This window comes from Zalophus californianus, chromosome 6 (genome assembly GCF_009762305.2).
Source record: "Zalophus californianus isolate mZalCal1 chromosome 6, mZalCal1.pri.v2, whole genome shotgun sequence".
Classification (NCBI taxonomy): domain Eukaryota; kingdom Metazoa; phylum Chordata; class Mammalia; order Carnivora; family Otariidae; genus Zalophus; species Zalophus californianus.
This window is the reverse complement of record NC_045600.1, coordinates 142447808-142463317: the sequence shown is the minus strand read 5'-3', so window position 1 is coordinate 142463317 and position 15510 is coordinate 142447808. Positions and strand designations below refer to the sequence as shown.

Here is a 15510-nt window from a genome sequence, read left to right as displayed (position 1 = left end):
CGTCACTGTGTGTCCCCTGCTTCCTCTCGCTCTTGGGCACACAAGCTGGTGCCGTGAAGACGTGGGACCCGGGGCGGCATTTAACAACCCTGCCTGGGCTCTGTGTACTGTTCCCCCACAGTCCACCTGCTCTCTCATCTCCGCTGTGCCGGGGCCCAGAGCCTGCAGGGCCTGGAGAGTAGGCGCCAGGCCGGGAGGGTGGGGGTAGTGCGGGCGCTGCCGCGACGCCCCGGCGCGTGTGCATTTGACAGGGGCCTGTGGCATTTCTAGGAGCAGTGAGGACACCCGGGTGTGAGGAAGTGTGCTTTAGAGAACGCCCAGAGTTAAAGAGGACAGGCAAACTCCGACTGCTCCCGGTGAGGTCACCGCAGGCAGACCCCTCAGAAGGAGGCCGGAGGATCCATGAGGCTGCGTGTATTTGATCCTAGAAGCCTAAATTCATCCTCCAGAATCTCAGCTAGGAGTCCATTGGACACTGGGGGATGAGACCAGAGTGCCAGTTTAGTCCAAAGGGTATCTGGGTACGTGGTGTGTGTTGGGGGGGAGTGTGCGTGTGGGGGGTGCATTGCATGGGTTGTGCGTGTCCAGATGAAGGCGTGGGGGAGAACGGAGAGGTCTTGTGGGGATGTGTGTGGGTTTGCGGGTGTCTAGGGATGTGTAGATGAGGTGTGTGTTGGTGGATATGTGGGCTTACGTGTGGAGAGTGTTTTTGTGGGAAGTGTCTGAATGTGAGGTATGTGTCTGTGACTGTTGGTTTCTCTGGGGGCTGTGGGTGTGTGTCTGCAGGGGTTTTTTGTGGGCATATGTGGGTTTATATATGGATTGTATGTGTCTGGGGGTGCAAATGTGTCTGGGGTGGTGGATATATCTATGGGGTGTATCTGTGAGGGTGTGGGTTTGTGGGGATCTGAGGATGTCTGGGGTGCAGGTGTGTCTGTGGGGGTGTGAGGATGTCTCTGGAGTGCAGGTGTGTCTGTGGGGGAGATATGGGAGTGTCTGTGGTACGTGTGGATGGTGCTGGTGTTGGTGGGGGTGTTGGGGTGTGTAGGTGAGTTGACTGTGAGGTGTATGTGTGGAGGAACCTGGCAGTTCAGTGGTGTGCATTTGTCCACTGGGGATGGTGGTGCCTGGCCTTCATTCTCCTCGCAGCCCCGGTGCTGCCCAGGCCCGGCTGCATGGTCTGTCCCTCTTTCTATACCCCCGCTGTCCTGAGCTCTGCCCCTTAGGAATTGACCACCTGATTTGTGTTTGGGAGAGTGAGAGGATCCTCTGATTTGGGGGGGCATCCCCCAAGTGAGAGAATTTTAGATCAACATGGCTGGGGCTGGACATCGTCTGCCTTCACGTGACAGCTAGCAAGCCCTCTGCGTTCTGGAAAACATCATCTTTCTACTTCGCTTTCCATCAGAAAATCTGTTCAGGAAAGACACTTCCTAAATCCCTTGGAACATCCATTTCTTGGCACCGCGCCCGTCCTTTCTGAATGTACGTAGGCACTCGGGCCTTTCTGCAGGATGCAGCCCGAGGACTAGGCTTGTACCGTGTCGGGCCTTTCTGCAGGATGCAGCCCGAGGACTAGGCGTGTACCGTGTCGGGCCTTTCTGCAGGATGCAGCCCGAGGACTAGGCGTGTACCGTGTCGGGCCTTTCTGCAGGATGCAGCCCGAGGACTAGGCGTGTACCGTGTCGGGCATTTCTGCAGGATGCAGCCCGAGGACTAGGCGTGTACCGTGTCGGGCCTTTCTGCAGGATGCAGCCCGAGGACTAGGCGTGTACCGTGTCGGGCATTTCTGCAGGATGCAGCCCGAGGACTAGGCGTGTACCGTGTCGGGCCTTTCTGCAGGATGCAGCCCGAGGACTAGGCGTGTACCGTGTCGGGCATTTCTGCAGGATGCAGCCCGAGGACTAGGCGTGTACCGTGTCGGGCATTTCTGCAGGATGCAGCCCGAGAACTAGGCGTGTACCGTGTTGGTTTTTCTCTTCCTCCGAGCTTTCGTCACTTACTCATCTCTCAGCATCAGCCTCACATTTGCCCGTCTGTGACCACCATCACGCTCATCCCTGCTATCACTGCTCCCTCTGATTTCTGATTTTCTATTGTTTCTAAATGTTTCACTGCTTTTTATTTTTTTATTTTTTATTTATTTTTTATTTTTTAAAGATTTTATTTATTTGACAGAGAGAGACACAGCAAGACAGGGAACACAAGCAGGGGGAGTGGGAGAGGGAGAAGCAGGCCTCCCGCAGAGCGGGGAGCCTGATGCGGGGCTCGATCCCAGGACCCTGGGATCAGGACCTGAGCCGAAGGCAGACGCTTAACGACTGAGCCACCCAGGCGCCCCATTTCACTGCTTTTTAATTTCTACCATTGGTGATACCTTTCTAGACTGGGTTCTCCTGCCTGGGGCAAAAGCTGTGGGTTATCAGAGTATTATCTGGGAGATGAGAGAACTGTGCAGGACCCCACACACAGCTGCTCACCACATTTTGGAACCATTTTGGCAACACATGAGCACATCAGTTGTAGTTGTCCCACAGCTGTATCAGCTGTGTATAGACACGTTTTTTCTATGAGTTTATTCACAGTTCTCTGTTCACTTCTTTGACCACCAGCCCTTAGACCTCTGAGTATGGTTGGGCAGGTTGTTCACTGCACAAGGGTACCTGGCCAAAGAATACCAGACTATACTCCACTCATGGAATGGGGAGCAACAGCTCAGGGCTATGTCTACTTGGAGGGGCAAGCAGATGGTGGATATGCTTGCAGCAGCCCTGACAGTGAATGCTGGATATAAACCCTAAGTTGATATCAGTACTTTATTTTGAATATTAAATTTTTATTTGCCATATCCCCAATATTTTCCTTTCTGTTGCTATTATGGTTGGATTGTGTCCCCTTCAAATTCCTATGTGGAAGTCCTAATCCCCAGTACCTCAGAATATGATTGTATTTGGAGAAGAGGTCTTTAAAGAGGTGATTATGTTAAAATGAGGTCATTAGGGCCCTAAAGCAGTCTGATTGGTGTTCTTATAAGAAGAGGAAATTTGGACACAGGATGACCATGTGCAGACAGAGGAAGACAGCCCTCTACAAGCCAAGGACAGAGGCCCTAGAAGAAACCATGCCCACTGACACCATCTCAGACTTCTAGCCTCTAAAATTGTGAGAAAATAAATTTGGGTTGTTTAAGCCACCCGATGTGTGGTACTTTGTTATGGCAGCCCTAGCAAACAAATACAGTTGCCCTATTTGTTTCTTTTTTAAATTTAGTTTTATATACCAAAGTTAAAAAAAAAATTAAACCTTAGCCATGTGGTTACTGATAATTTTATGACCTTGAAAATAAAAATTTCCCCTTCCACTTCCGTATTTAAAAATCATTTCACGATTAATTGCAGATGTGGGGTTTATTTTGGTCCGAGACACGTGGACAAGTTCAATCCTTTGCTGCAGAGGAGGTGTCCCAGCCACGTTTATGTACGGGAAGAAAGGGTTCTTCCTTCTAAGAAAGGGTTCTTCCTTCCACTAGCGAGTTACTTGTTCCTAATGTATCAGTTTAGATCCATTTATGAAATTGCCTCCTGTGACCTTTGACTTTCTATTTTTAACCTGGTATCAGGGTGTTTTTGTCATTGTCTGTTTGGTGTTTGGAGCTCCTAGAGGGTAAGTTGTCTGTCATTGCTCCATTGTTCTCTTCTTTCCCCAAACTATTCTCTGGAATTCTTAACCTATTCATTTTTTTTTTTTCTCCAGGCAAATTTTGCTGCCACTTTAGGAAGTCTGACAAAATGCCTTCATTGAAATTTCATTGGACATTGCATGAAATTTATGTATTGGCCTGAGGACTACCTCTGTTCCCTTCAGCTGTGTGCAAGGGGTCATGTATTCAAATCTTCATTTATTTCTCCCAGGAGGGTTTTACAACTTCCTGGAGTCACTGTTGAATGTTGAGTGATATAGCTCTGGCTTTTGTGGTGAGGCCATCTCAGTCGATTCTGGAGCGCCTGGGACCCCCCCAGTCCTTGGAGTTAGATCAGTCTGTGGAGTCCAGGCCTGGGAACACACCTGGGCTGGGGCAAGGACATTCTGCTCCTGTTTGGACACCAACACCTTTCCACTGGATCCAGATCCTTCCCATCTCTCCAACTGGCCATTTTCTGGGCGGGGTCTGTACCTTTCCCATCCCAAACCTTTCCTCATGTCTTCTGGCTCTAGGTCCCCAGCTGTACGGGTTTCCTAGGGCTGCTGTAACAAAGTACCACAGAGCGGGTGGTTTAGGACGACAAATGTATTGTCTCACAGAGCCAGAGGCTAGAAGTCCAAAATCAAGGTGTCGGCAGGGCCATGCTCCCTCTGCAACCTGTAGGGGGATCCTTCCTCAACCCTTCCTGGCTTCTGACGTTTTCCTGGCAATCCCTGGTGTTCCTTGACTTGTAGGTGGATCACTCCAATCCTCCGTCTTCACCTGGCATTCTCCCTGTGTCTCTCTCTCCGCATGGCTGTCTTCTTAGAAGAACACCAGAAATACTATGTCAGCCATACTCCAGGGTGACTTCCTCCTAATTACAACTGCCGCAACTCAGTTTCCAAAGAGGGTCACATTCTGAGGTCCTAGGGGTTAGGACTTCAACGTTATCTTTTTTGAGGGGGACCCAGTTCAACCCGTACCATGGGCTGGCCCACGTTTCTCCCGACCCCAAGTCCCCTGCCCATGTCACTGTTTTCTGCCTGGCTCCTCCTGATGGATACCCCCACCCCCACGCTCGTACCCTCTGCTGACCTCCTCTGTCTCCCCCACCCACCAGGCATGACGACCTGAAGGAGATGCTAGACACCAACAAAGATTCCCTCAAGCTGGAGGCCATGAAGAGGATTGTGGCGGTGAGTGGGGAAGGGGGTCCTCGGGGTGGAGGGCTGGTGGGCAGGGGTCAAAGAGCAGCTCTCCTTGGCTCCCTGTGGACCTTCCCCTAATAAGTGTGGGCCTCCTCCTTTTTCCTCCCCCTCCCTCGACCCCATCACCCAGATGATCGCCCGGGGAAAGAATGCCTCAGACCTGTTTCCTGCTGTGGTGAAGAACGTGGCCTGCAAGAACATAGAGGTGAGCACCCCCCGGGGAGGGATCTCTCACGCCCACCTCCATCGGGAATAAACTCCCGCTGCTTGGGGTGAGGAAGAGAACAGTCCAGCCCCCGGGGGCCTGACTTGCCCAGAATGCCCTCCGTTCTGGAGAAAACACCGTATGTCCCTGAACCAGACGTGGGTCTGAGTGCAGGACCCGGGGCACACTGGGAACGCTCTCCCCGCACTGGAAGCATCCGTCCGCGCGACCACAGCCAGCCAGGCGACCTCATCTCATGGGGGGGGCACCAATCCCGCTGAGAAAGCCGCTCTCCGCAGGTGAAGAAGCTTGTCTACGTGTACCTGGTGCGCTACGCCGAAGAGCAACAGGACCTGGCCCTGCTGTCCATCTCCACCTTCCAACGAGGCCTCAAGGTCAGAGGTCGCAGTTTGCCTCCCTGGCGCCTGGGGCTTGTGGACGCGTGTTGGAGCCGCAGGCCCAGGGAGAGGCCGGTGCCTGGGGGAACAGCCTGGAGGCCCGTTCCTACCTGCCTAGAGTGGGGAGGGTCTGCCCGCGTCGAGAAGAGCACCAGCGGGACCCTCAGAGGGGGGAGGCCAGCTCAGAAGGGGCATGAGACAGGGAGTGGGGGCCCGGAGACCATGTCCCTCCTCCTCTGAGGAGCCTGTGGCAATGGCTGCCGCAAACAGGAACCACTTGAGCCCCTGAACGTGGAGAGCCCTGGGCTCCCTTGCCCACTGGTGTAAAGGAATTGTGGCCCACAACCAGGCAGAAGTCCACCTCCTTAAGACAGCACTCTGTGAGGGCACGGCTGACCTGGTTCCTTGCCTCTGCGGGTCACAGCCTTGGCACCGGCTGGGGCTCCTAGTCTGGGTTTCTGTGGAGAACAATGACTTTGGAACTTGGTACGGAGGACAAAAGGGTTTGTTGAAAACAAATGAGCTCTACCCAGAGGAAAACAACAAAGTTTACCCGGTAGGAGAGCTGCCTCAGACACGGGGTTTGGGTTCAAAAGTCAGCGCAGACGCCATAAACACATGACTGTCCATTTCCAGGGAGTTCAGTACAACAGGTCATTCCTCTAGAGTTGAAACAAGGTGATCGTTCTCCTTTCTTCTCTTTTTAAGATTTATTTATTTTTTAGAGAGAGAGAGAGCATGAGCGGGAGGGGCGGAGGGAGAAGGAGAGGGCATCTCCAGCAGACTCCCTGCTGAGCAGGGAGCCCAATGCGGGGCTTGATTCCAGGACCCTGATTATGATCTGAGCAGAAACCAAGAGTCCGAGGCTTAACCTACTGTGCCACCCAGGCGCCCCAAGGTTGATAGTTCCTCGGTTTAGCACCAGAAGTAGTTGACTTGTCTTAGATGCCCCAGTGAATGCAAAATACCCACTCTTAGAGACTGGATCACGTCTGTTGTACTGAAAGGCTCTGGGAGGCATGTAGAAACTGAAGTCACCTAGGGGCGCCTAGGTGGCTCAGTCAGTTGAGCTTCTGACTCTTGGTTTCAGCTCAGCTCGTGATTTCAGGTCATGAGATCAAGCCCCACGTCGTCGGGCTCCGCACTCAGCGGAGAACCTGCTTGGGATTCTCTCTCTCCATCTGCCTCTGTCCCTCCCCCACCATTTCTCCCCCTCCCTAGGGAAAAAAAAAAGAAAAGAAGTCACCTAAGGGAAGGGGCAGTAAGAATGGGGCAGGGGCTGAATCCCCTCATACTATTTAAACTGAATATTGTCACCTTTTGTTTTGCAAATGACATGCATGCGTGCTGGTCTCCACCACGCGCTTTTCTGGCTGGTCTATCTCAAGGATGCAGAAGCCAATATCACTGCCATTCTGTTCTCTCTCCTTTCAGCATTCTCAGCACAGATTACAACCATTAACTCCCCTAGTCTTTCCACATGGTTAGTTCACATTCCTGTGAGAGCGTCCCTAAAGGGTCCAGCTCACCTTGTCATGTCCAGCTGGTTCTGGACGTTGCTGAGCAGCCTGAGAACTGACTGCCCAGATCCGGGCTCAGCCCTGGGTCACTGTGCTGTGGCCAGCAGGAGAAGCCGACAAGGTCTGCTCCTCTGAGACGGGGTAGCAAGCACGGCCACTGGCAAACACCCGCAACACCTGGGTATCTCTGTGCTGCGTATCATGCTAGGCTAATTTTTTAAAGTCAAAACCATAGGATTGATCTATCTAGATGGGCAACTGATCTTTTGATTTGAAGCAGGGTTAAATCATTTTATAAGAATCATTCTAGGAGTTTTGCACATGTACCTGCAGTCTTTACAGTCTGTCCCTTTTCCCCTTTTAGAAAACCAGAGCCCCCTTAGTCCAATCAATGCAATGATTTCTCTAGAACAGTGGTCAGCAACCTTTTCCTATGTACTGCCAGACACTAATTTAGGCTTTGTAGGCCACATAGCCTCAACCCTGCAACCACTCAACTTTGCCCTTGAAGTGTGTAAGAAACCATAAATGAGTGGGCCTGGCTGGGTTCCAGTAAGTTTTTATTGGTAAAAAAAGGCAGGAGACAGATTTGGCCTGAGGGCTGTAGCATCCCAACCTTTGCTCTAGAACATATCTGACCCACCATCCCCAGTGACCAAGATGTCACTCCTTCGCTGCAACTACTTCTTTTTGAAACCATCATATTCTATTAGCAACAATCGCATTGTAGTCTATCAAAACCTGCATATCTATAATTTTTAAAAATTTATTTTGGACTCACAAAAGGCACAAAGAACAATATAGTGAATATCTATATGCCAAGCATAAGAAATGAAAAATTTATCAACAGCCAAAGCCCCCTGTGTATCTTCTCCTGTTTATCATTCATGTGCATGCATTTATTCTCCTACTACTCATTTATGCATTCCTAAATAATATACAATATTGTTTTGTAAATGGTATCAGATGATATATGTGTTCCTCTAAAACTCATTTTCCTTCTATTGTTAATGACTCTGGGCTCGCTTATACACGAGAACCATTCATTTCCACCAAGGATTCTCCCTTTTTATCAGCCCAGGCTGAGACTGTGTTTGCTTTCTTAGCAGCCCACATATGTGGTTGCCTCAATTCAGACAAACCTCCAGTGGGCAGTCAGATAATCTAGGTCTCCCTCCATGCTGTCTTAATGCAGTTGGTCCCTTGAATCCCCTATGAAACCCTATTACAGTTCATTTTATTCGTTTAGCCCAGCGTCCAACTCCGGGTGATTCTAAATTTTAATTCTTATCTTCTTGATTTTGTGTCTTCCTCCAAAATGTTGATAAGCTACACAGACCAGGGCAGCAGACTGAGTCCCATGGTGTATCATGTTTCTAGGCTGATGCCAATCTGCTAATAAACCTTCCCCAAGTACACTGTTTTACCAAGTTGTGGATCAACCTAACTATACAGTCAGCTGGCATTTTCTTATCTTGTTAGAAAGGATCTTATTCAATAGCAGAAAAATTTCTTAACACCTTTCATGTGCAAAGGGCTCTGGAGATACAGAGACAAACTGGACATGAGTTCTGCTCTTAAAATGCTTACCTATTAAGTGAAACAAAAAGCCTGCATCAAAAATGGCCAGCCAGGAAACGCTACGAGACTCTCACCAATGCCTTGCTGAAATCGAGATCCACAGTGTTAATATCGACCAGTCTAGTTACCCTATCAAAAAGGAAAATGGTTTTTTAGTAACTTCCTGTGAATCCATAATTGTTTCCAAATAAAAGGGGAAAAATAGGTTAGAGCAGTAGCTAGGATATGATTTGACTCTAAACAAACACAGACTCCTGCTTTTTAAATAAGTGCTTCTAAACCATGTGTTTAAAAATCAGTTCTAGAATTTGGACAGGGATTACCATCATCGTGCCCTGTCATTTCGTGGATCTTCTTTCCCCGTTTTAGAACATCAGGGAGTCATCTACACGTTATTTGTGCCAGCACCTCTCCCGTTGTCCACCATTCTCTAAAATTCACAGCAATTTACAGCTGGTGCTGGTGCTCTCCCATGATTGCAACGTACTGTGTCTAAGGCTCTTCTTGGATGTGTATTGGATGCAACGGGAGCAAAGAGAAGGGGCCTCTGCACCTCTCTATTCTAAACACTGGAGGAAGAGGAAGAAGAGCAACTTCCGGGAGGTTGCTGGGGAAAGGAGTGTTAACAATGAACTCTGGAAAGGAGGCCAGTTTGAATTTGCGGGCAGTCACCTCTGGCATGAATACAAAGACACCCCTTCTGCCAACTCCCCCCCCCCCCCGCCAAGGACCAAGAGGTGTTTCAGGAACTTTAGGTATTCTATAAGATTTTTACTCTTCCTGAAAGTGAAGCAACCCATTGCCACAACTGTTCCGGTGTCCGATTTCTGCGGCGGGGGGCGGGGGCAAGAGTCAGTTCCCTCAAGTGGACCCTCCCAGGTCCCTAGCACTCACACACGGTTCAGGGAGTCAGGGAGGCAAGAACTGCTGGTAGCTAGAGACAGTAAGTTCCGTAGGCGTGGCCTTTCCCATCAGGCCACTGTGCTCTCTCTCAGGGCTCTGCCTTCACCTCTGATCCTAGGACCCCAACCAGCTGATTCGTGCCAGTGCCCTGCGCGTCCTCTCTAGCATCCGGGTGCCCATCATCGTTCCCATCATGATGCTGGCCATCAAGGAAGCTGCCTCGGACATGTCACCCTACGTACGGAAAACAGCTGCTCATGCCATCCCTAAACTCTACAGGTATGCCCCAACCCAGCCCTTCGCTCCTCCGGGGGGGTGGTGCCCAAGCCCCCAGCCCACCTAAGTCTTGCAGATTGCCCTCCTTCTTTTATACTTTGGATGGTTTAAGATGGGTTGGGGAACTGACAGACATGGAGGACAGTGGTGGTGGCCGCTCACACCTCTTTACCAATAAGGTTGGGGTGGGGGTGGTGAGCACAGTTTGGGCAGATATTGGGAAGGCTGGAGATGGGGGGAGGGGCAAATCCCTCTCAACCGTTTCTACTTCAGTTTGGATTCTGACCAGAAGGACCAGCTGATCGAGGTCATTGAGAAGCTTCTGGCCGACAAGACCACGGTGTGTACATGGGCACACACGGATGGGTGGTGGAAAGGAGCGGCACAGAGACCCTCTGCCCTTCCTGTTCACCCTCTCTTGCCACTGCCCCTTCCCCAGCTGGTGGCGGGCAGCGTGGTGATGGCCTTCGAGGAGGTCTGCCCTGAGCGCATCGACCTGATTCACAAGAACTACCGGAAACTCTGCAACCTGCTCATCGACGTGGAGGAGTGGGGCCAGGTGGTCATCATCAGCATGCTCACCCGCTACGCGCGCACGCAGTTCCTGAGCCCCACCCAGAACGTGAGTGGGCCCGGGCCCTAGCAGCGTGGGTGGGAGGGCTGCCGGGCGGAGGCGCCCACTGCCTCCCCTCACCTCCCCATCTCCACCTAGGAATCTCTGCTGGAGGAGAACCCGGAGAAAGCCTTCTACGGCTCGGAAGAGGATGAGGCCAAGGGCCCGGGCTCAGAGGAGGCGGCCACCACAGCGCTGCCCGCCCGCAAGCCCTACGTCATGGACCCCGACCACCGGCTGCTGCTGCGCAACACGAAGCCGCTGCTGCAGAGCCGCAGCGCCGCCGTGGTCATGGCGGTGGCACAGCTCTACTTCCACCTGGCGCCCAAGGCGGAAGTGGGTGTCATCGCCAAGGCGCTGGTGCGCCTGCTGCGCAGCCACAGGTGCGCGTCCGCCCCGCCCCGCCCACAGGGGGGCATTGCCCCGCCCCGCCCCGCCCACACGGGGGCATTGCCCCGCCCCGCCCTGCTCACACGGGGGCTCCCCGTCCCGCCCACACGGGGAGGGGTGGGTGTGCTGACCGGGCCCGCACACTTGGGGGGCTGACCTGCCTCCGAAGTGGGTGCTGCCCACTTCGGGAGGGGTGGGCAGGCCCTCCCCGCTTTTCTCCGACCTCGGGGGCACACATCCTGTGCCACACCTACTCCCCCCTCCCCCACGCCGTACCGACCCCATTCTTGCCCTCCCCGGACTGGTGCCCTCCCCTCCCTCCTATTTGGTCCACGTCCCTTCCCTCCACTGGCTGCCGCTTGCCCCGGTGGAGGGGCCCAGGTACCTCTGACCTGTCCTCTCCGTAGTGAGGTGCAGTACGTGGTGCTCCAGAACGTGGCCACCATGTCCATCAAGCGCCGGGTGAGCACGTCCTGCGCTCGCAGTCGGAGGAGCGGCGCCTGTGGGTGTGGGCGGCCCCGGGGAAAGGCAGGGCGGGGAATGCCTTCGCTGCGCAGAGCGTGGCAAAGGGGTACCCGAAGCGCAGGGGGATGAGCAGGGCCTGGATCCTGAGGGCCGCTGAGGGAGGAAAACCCGGTGAAGAAAGACGCGGTCAGCTCTGGGAGGGAGGCGGGAGCACAGCGCTGCGGCAGGATTCTGCGCCTGGCGTCAGGAGAGCTGGGGCCCCTCTGGAAACGAGGCAGGTCTAGGGCTGCGATGGAGCTCCCTGGGGCTGCCTCTCTCCTGCCAGGGTATGTTCGAGCCCTACCTGAAGAGCTTCTACATCAGATCAACCGACCCGACCCAGATCAAGATCCTGAAGGTGAGTGATGGACAGACGTGCAGGCCGCCCTTCCACCTCACCCCACCGCCCCCCCCCCCGACCCTCGGATACCCCCAGTGGCCACTGTGGCTCAGGAAGCCGGGCCAGTGAGAGTGGGAAGGGAACTGCCCTCGGCTTCTCAAACGTGTTGGGCGTCTGCCGCTTTTCACATGTGAAGTAACCCGATTTTCATAATAAACTCAGGAAGCGCACATTATCTCCATTTTATAAAAATGTAGACCCAAGGCCCTAGCCCAGAGTCAGTCCTGCTGACTCCAGAATTCCTCCTTTACCCCCACTGTGGTCTCCTGTCTTCCACCCACAATGTTCTTTTCCCCATACATCTACCCCCTCAGGCTTTCAGGCAAACATACGCCCACAGAAGAAGTGTCAGGAGCCCCTACCCACATTCCATTCCTGCTCTGCCTCCTCATTACTGAGTAATTTCATTCAGCAGCAGTCAATCCTGACTCTGAACATCTACTATGCATCAGTCACAGCTAGATCTAGGGGTACGAGAGATGGCAAACTCATCAGACACCTTGCCCTTTGGAGCTTACAGTTTAGCGGGATGAGGAGGAGACACTGAGGAGCTAATCACAAAACAAATGTAAAAACCCACTTGAGAAATAAGGTAAGAAAAAGAAGTGCAGAGCACTGTCAGAGCATAGAGTAGGAGGCCCTGATCTGGTCGGGGACCAGGGAAGCTTTTCTCCAGGAGGTGAGGCTTGAGCTGAGGCCTGAGAAATGAACGTGAATTGTCTAGACAAATGCAGGGACAGGAATGGCAGGAACTGCTTCACACAGAAGGAACAGTATATGCAAAGGCCCTGAGGCAGGAAGAGGTCTGACAAAAGGCCAGTATGACTGGGGCAGGAGAGCAAGGGGGAGAGCAGTGTGAGAACAGAGGTAGACAGGGGTCGGCTCATACGCGGGTTTATAGACCATGGTAAGGATGTTGCTCTTTATCCTAATAGCAATAGGAGGCTTTGTTTTCAGTGGAGGTGGAGAGGTGACATGCTCATGCTGTCTATAAGCGCACTCTGTCAGGGAATCCACTTAAGCGGCAAACTGGTCCTCCTGCATTTTGGACAAGCTTCGCAATCTGTCATTTTCTTCATCAGTTTAAAGATGATTCAGGACTGTGTGTAGGATTGTTTTCCGGTCTGTGAAGTGTGTTTGGAATGAGGGGTTATGAGAGCACAGAAAGCCCACTGGCCACCCTGCCCATTTTCTGCCTCCCTGCAGCTGGAAGTGTTGACCAACCTGGCCAATGAGACCAACATCCCTACTGTCCTACGGGAATTCCAGGTACGGGCCAGGGCCCAGCTTCCAGGAGAGGGACCCAAGAGAGTTGCCCTGCAGCTCCTTGTGCTCAGTGACAGTCGTCCTGATGGGCCACCCTTCTCTTAAGAGCCGGAAGCAGAGAAACGGTTGTCTTAGACCCCCTCCCAGGGCCTTCTGCTGGCTTTGGGCCAGGGAATCACTGCATGATGGGTAAGGGTGTTGCTCCCTCTCCCAGAGTTTAGTTTCTGGCATGACAGGTCATTGAATGAGGGGAGACAGCCTTCCCGGAAGGTCACCTGCCAAGCCTGCAGAATCACGGAGGGTCAGTGCCAGCAGGGGGTCACTCTGTTGTGTCCCACAGACCTACATCCGCAGCATGGACAAGGACTTTGTAGCAGCCACGATCCAGGCCATCGGACGCTGTGCAACTAACATAGGCCGAGTCCGTGACACCTGCCTCAACGGCCTGGTGCAGCTGCTGTCCAACCGTGACGGTCAGTGTTTGTCTGCGTGTCCAGCTTTGATGAGCCGAGGGCGTCTGCCTGTCTGTCTGGGCACAATGCACGGTCATCGGTCCGTCCACCTCAGTTAGCGTCTGAGTGTTGCTACGTCTCTGGGGGCCACTGGAGAAGTGCGGGGGCGCTGTGGAAGAGAGCCGAGGGCCTGGGGGCATTGTGGGTGTGTGCGTCCCCTGTGCATGGCCATCTGACCGCCGCGGGGCCCACACGCTCATTCCCCACAGAGCTTGTGGTGGCAGAGTCCGTGGTTGTCATCAAGAAGCTGCTGCAGATGCAGCCCGCCCAGCACGGAGAGATCATCAAACACCTGGCGAAGCTCACAGACAACATCCAGGTGAGGGAGTAACCTGGCTCTCCCTCCCATCCCAGCATCCTCCCTGTGATTTTAAAAACCCTGTGATTAAACACTCTAGCCTTAATAAAATCAACTTCCGTACCTTCCATACTGGCTCTGAGAGGTCTGCTGGTGGAAAGGGGGGGGATCAGGTGACCCTCACGTGTTGCCCAAGATTCACTTTCCCCTTGAGGGTCCCTCGCTGCACTCCAGGGCCTGTACTACCACTCATGTTTTCTCTGAAGCTCTGGCTGAGCCCGGCCGATTGACAAACCTCGTGTGTTTCTGTCGCACTGCTAAGCTGAAACATTCAAATAAGGCATTCCTTGAAGATTCAGGAAGAATAACCTGGAAGTAAAACGCTAGAAAATCAGTCTTGTAAACCAAACCAGAACTAACTTTGGGGCTTGAAAGTTCTGCCCATGCTAGTGAACCCCTAGGGAAGAAGGGAGACGCTGCCCAGGAAATGCTCACCTTTTAATCTCTCTCCCACCAACCCCCTGGCCCATTTGCAGAGAACCCCACAGTTCATGGGCCAGCACAGATGGGAGGAATGCCATTTCCCTGGCAGGCCACATGCCCACCCACATGTCCGCACGTACCACAGTCCTGACCCCTCTCGCACACCCGCAGGTGCCCATGGCCCGAGCCAGCATCCTGTGGCTCATCGGCGAGTACTGTGAGCATGTCCCCAAGATTGCCCCTGACGTCCTGAGGAAAATGGCCAAGTCTTTCACAGCAGAGGAGGACATTGTCAAGCTGCAGGTCATCAATCTGGCAGCCAAGCTCTACCTGACCAACTCTAAGCAGGTGAGGATTGAGAGATGCCCCCTGACACGTGCTAGGCCTCGGGATTGGGGCAGGCGGTAAGCTGTGGGTCCTCACCAGGTGGGTGTGGACTCCAGCCTCTCTTTCTGAAGAGAGAGTTCAGGGCAAGTGTCTAGTGTATCTCGGTAACTGGTGTCCCCCCAGTGTCCACAGCTACTCTGAGGACCCAAGGGCCGGTAGGGATGGTGGCCGAGGTTAGAGGCCCTCCTGTGGGGCTGTGACCTCCAGTCTGCCTACGTGAGTGTCCCTACCTGCTGCCTTTGGGACACTAGGGCCATAAAGAACCACAGTGGAGTAGGGCTGAGGGAGGGGCCCGTGATGACGGGCACTGGGGGGGTGAGGACGTGTATCCTAGGACAGGAGGTCTGTCCTTCCTCCCAAAGCTTAGCGGTGGTTGGCCAGTCTGTGCCAGGGATTATGAGGGCAAGTCTCTGCTCGGTCTGGGATGGTACTGGAGTCCATTGTCGTTCTCAAGGTTAAAGGTCATGAGAGATACCATAGCCAAGGGCATGGCTCAACTAGGATATTGTTGAGTGTCCAGCAACCCGTGAGGGGGTCCCAGGAGATTCTCCTAAGAATGAGGTGTAACGTGCACTTTTCAAGGTGTTGGAGAGGCCAAGCACTAGGACACTTCCCACACTCACTGCCCCTCTCAGTTAGGTGAGGTAGGGGACCAAATCGGCCTGCTGCCTGTGTTTGTAAATAAAGCTTTCTGTTCATTCATTTGTTTATAGTATATGTTTATTGTTATGTTATATGGATGATTTTGTGCTACAACAGCAGAGATGACTAGTTGTGAGAGCCCATATGGCCCACAGAGCCTACAATAGTTAATTTCTGCCCCTTCTAGAAAAAGTTTGGCGAGCTATAGAGCCGAGTATCTGGGCGGGCGGCTGGGGTCA

General features: G+C 53.1%; 1 protein-coding gene across 5 annotated transcripts in view; it reads left to right on the top strand.

Annotated features, from left to right (window-relative positions):
* Positions 1-15510, top strand: part of AP3B2 (adaptor related protein complex 3 subunit beta 2) — a 61756-nt gene that overhangs the window by 33773 nt on the left and 12473 nt on the right. For 4 of the 5 annotated variants that reach the window (XM_027569610.1, XM_027569608.1, XM_027569611.1 and 1 more), the window contains exons 2-14: positions 4806-4881; positions 5024-5098; positions 5398-5493; positions 9619-9779; positions 10050-10116; positions 10216-10398; positions 10489-10772; positions 11187-11241; positions 11570-11641; positions 12890-12952; positions 13290-13422; positions 13671-13780; positions 14414-14590. In XM_027569610.1, coding sequence (XP_027425411.1) covers positions 4825-4881; positions 5024-5098; positions 5398-5493; positions 9619-9779; positions 10050-10116; positions 10216-10398; positions 10489-10772; positions 11187-11241; positions 11570-11641; positions 12890-12952; positions 13290-13422; positions 13671-13780; positions 14414-14590 — 1533 coding nt within the window. In that variant the 5' untranslated portion in view covers positions 4806-4824. Of the gene's footprint in view, positions 1-4048; positions 4167-4805; positions 4882-5023; positions 5099-5397; positions 5494-9618; positions 9780-10049; positions 10117-10215; positions 10399-10488; positions 10773-11186; positions 11242-11569; positions 11642-12889; positions 12953-13289; positions 13423-13670; positions 13781-14413; positions 14591-15510 lie in introns of those variants that run through there. The other variant, XM_027569612.1, reaches the window with a different exon arrangement.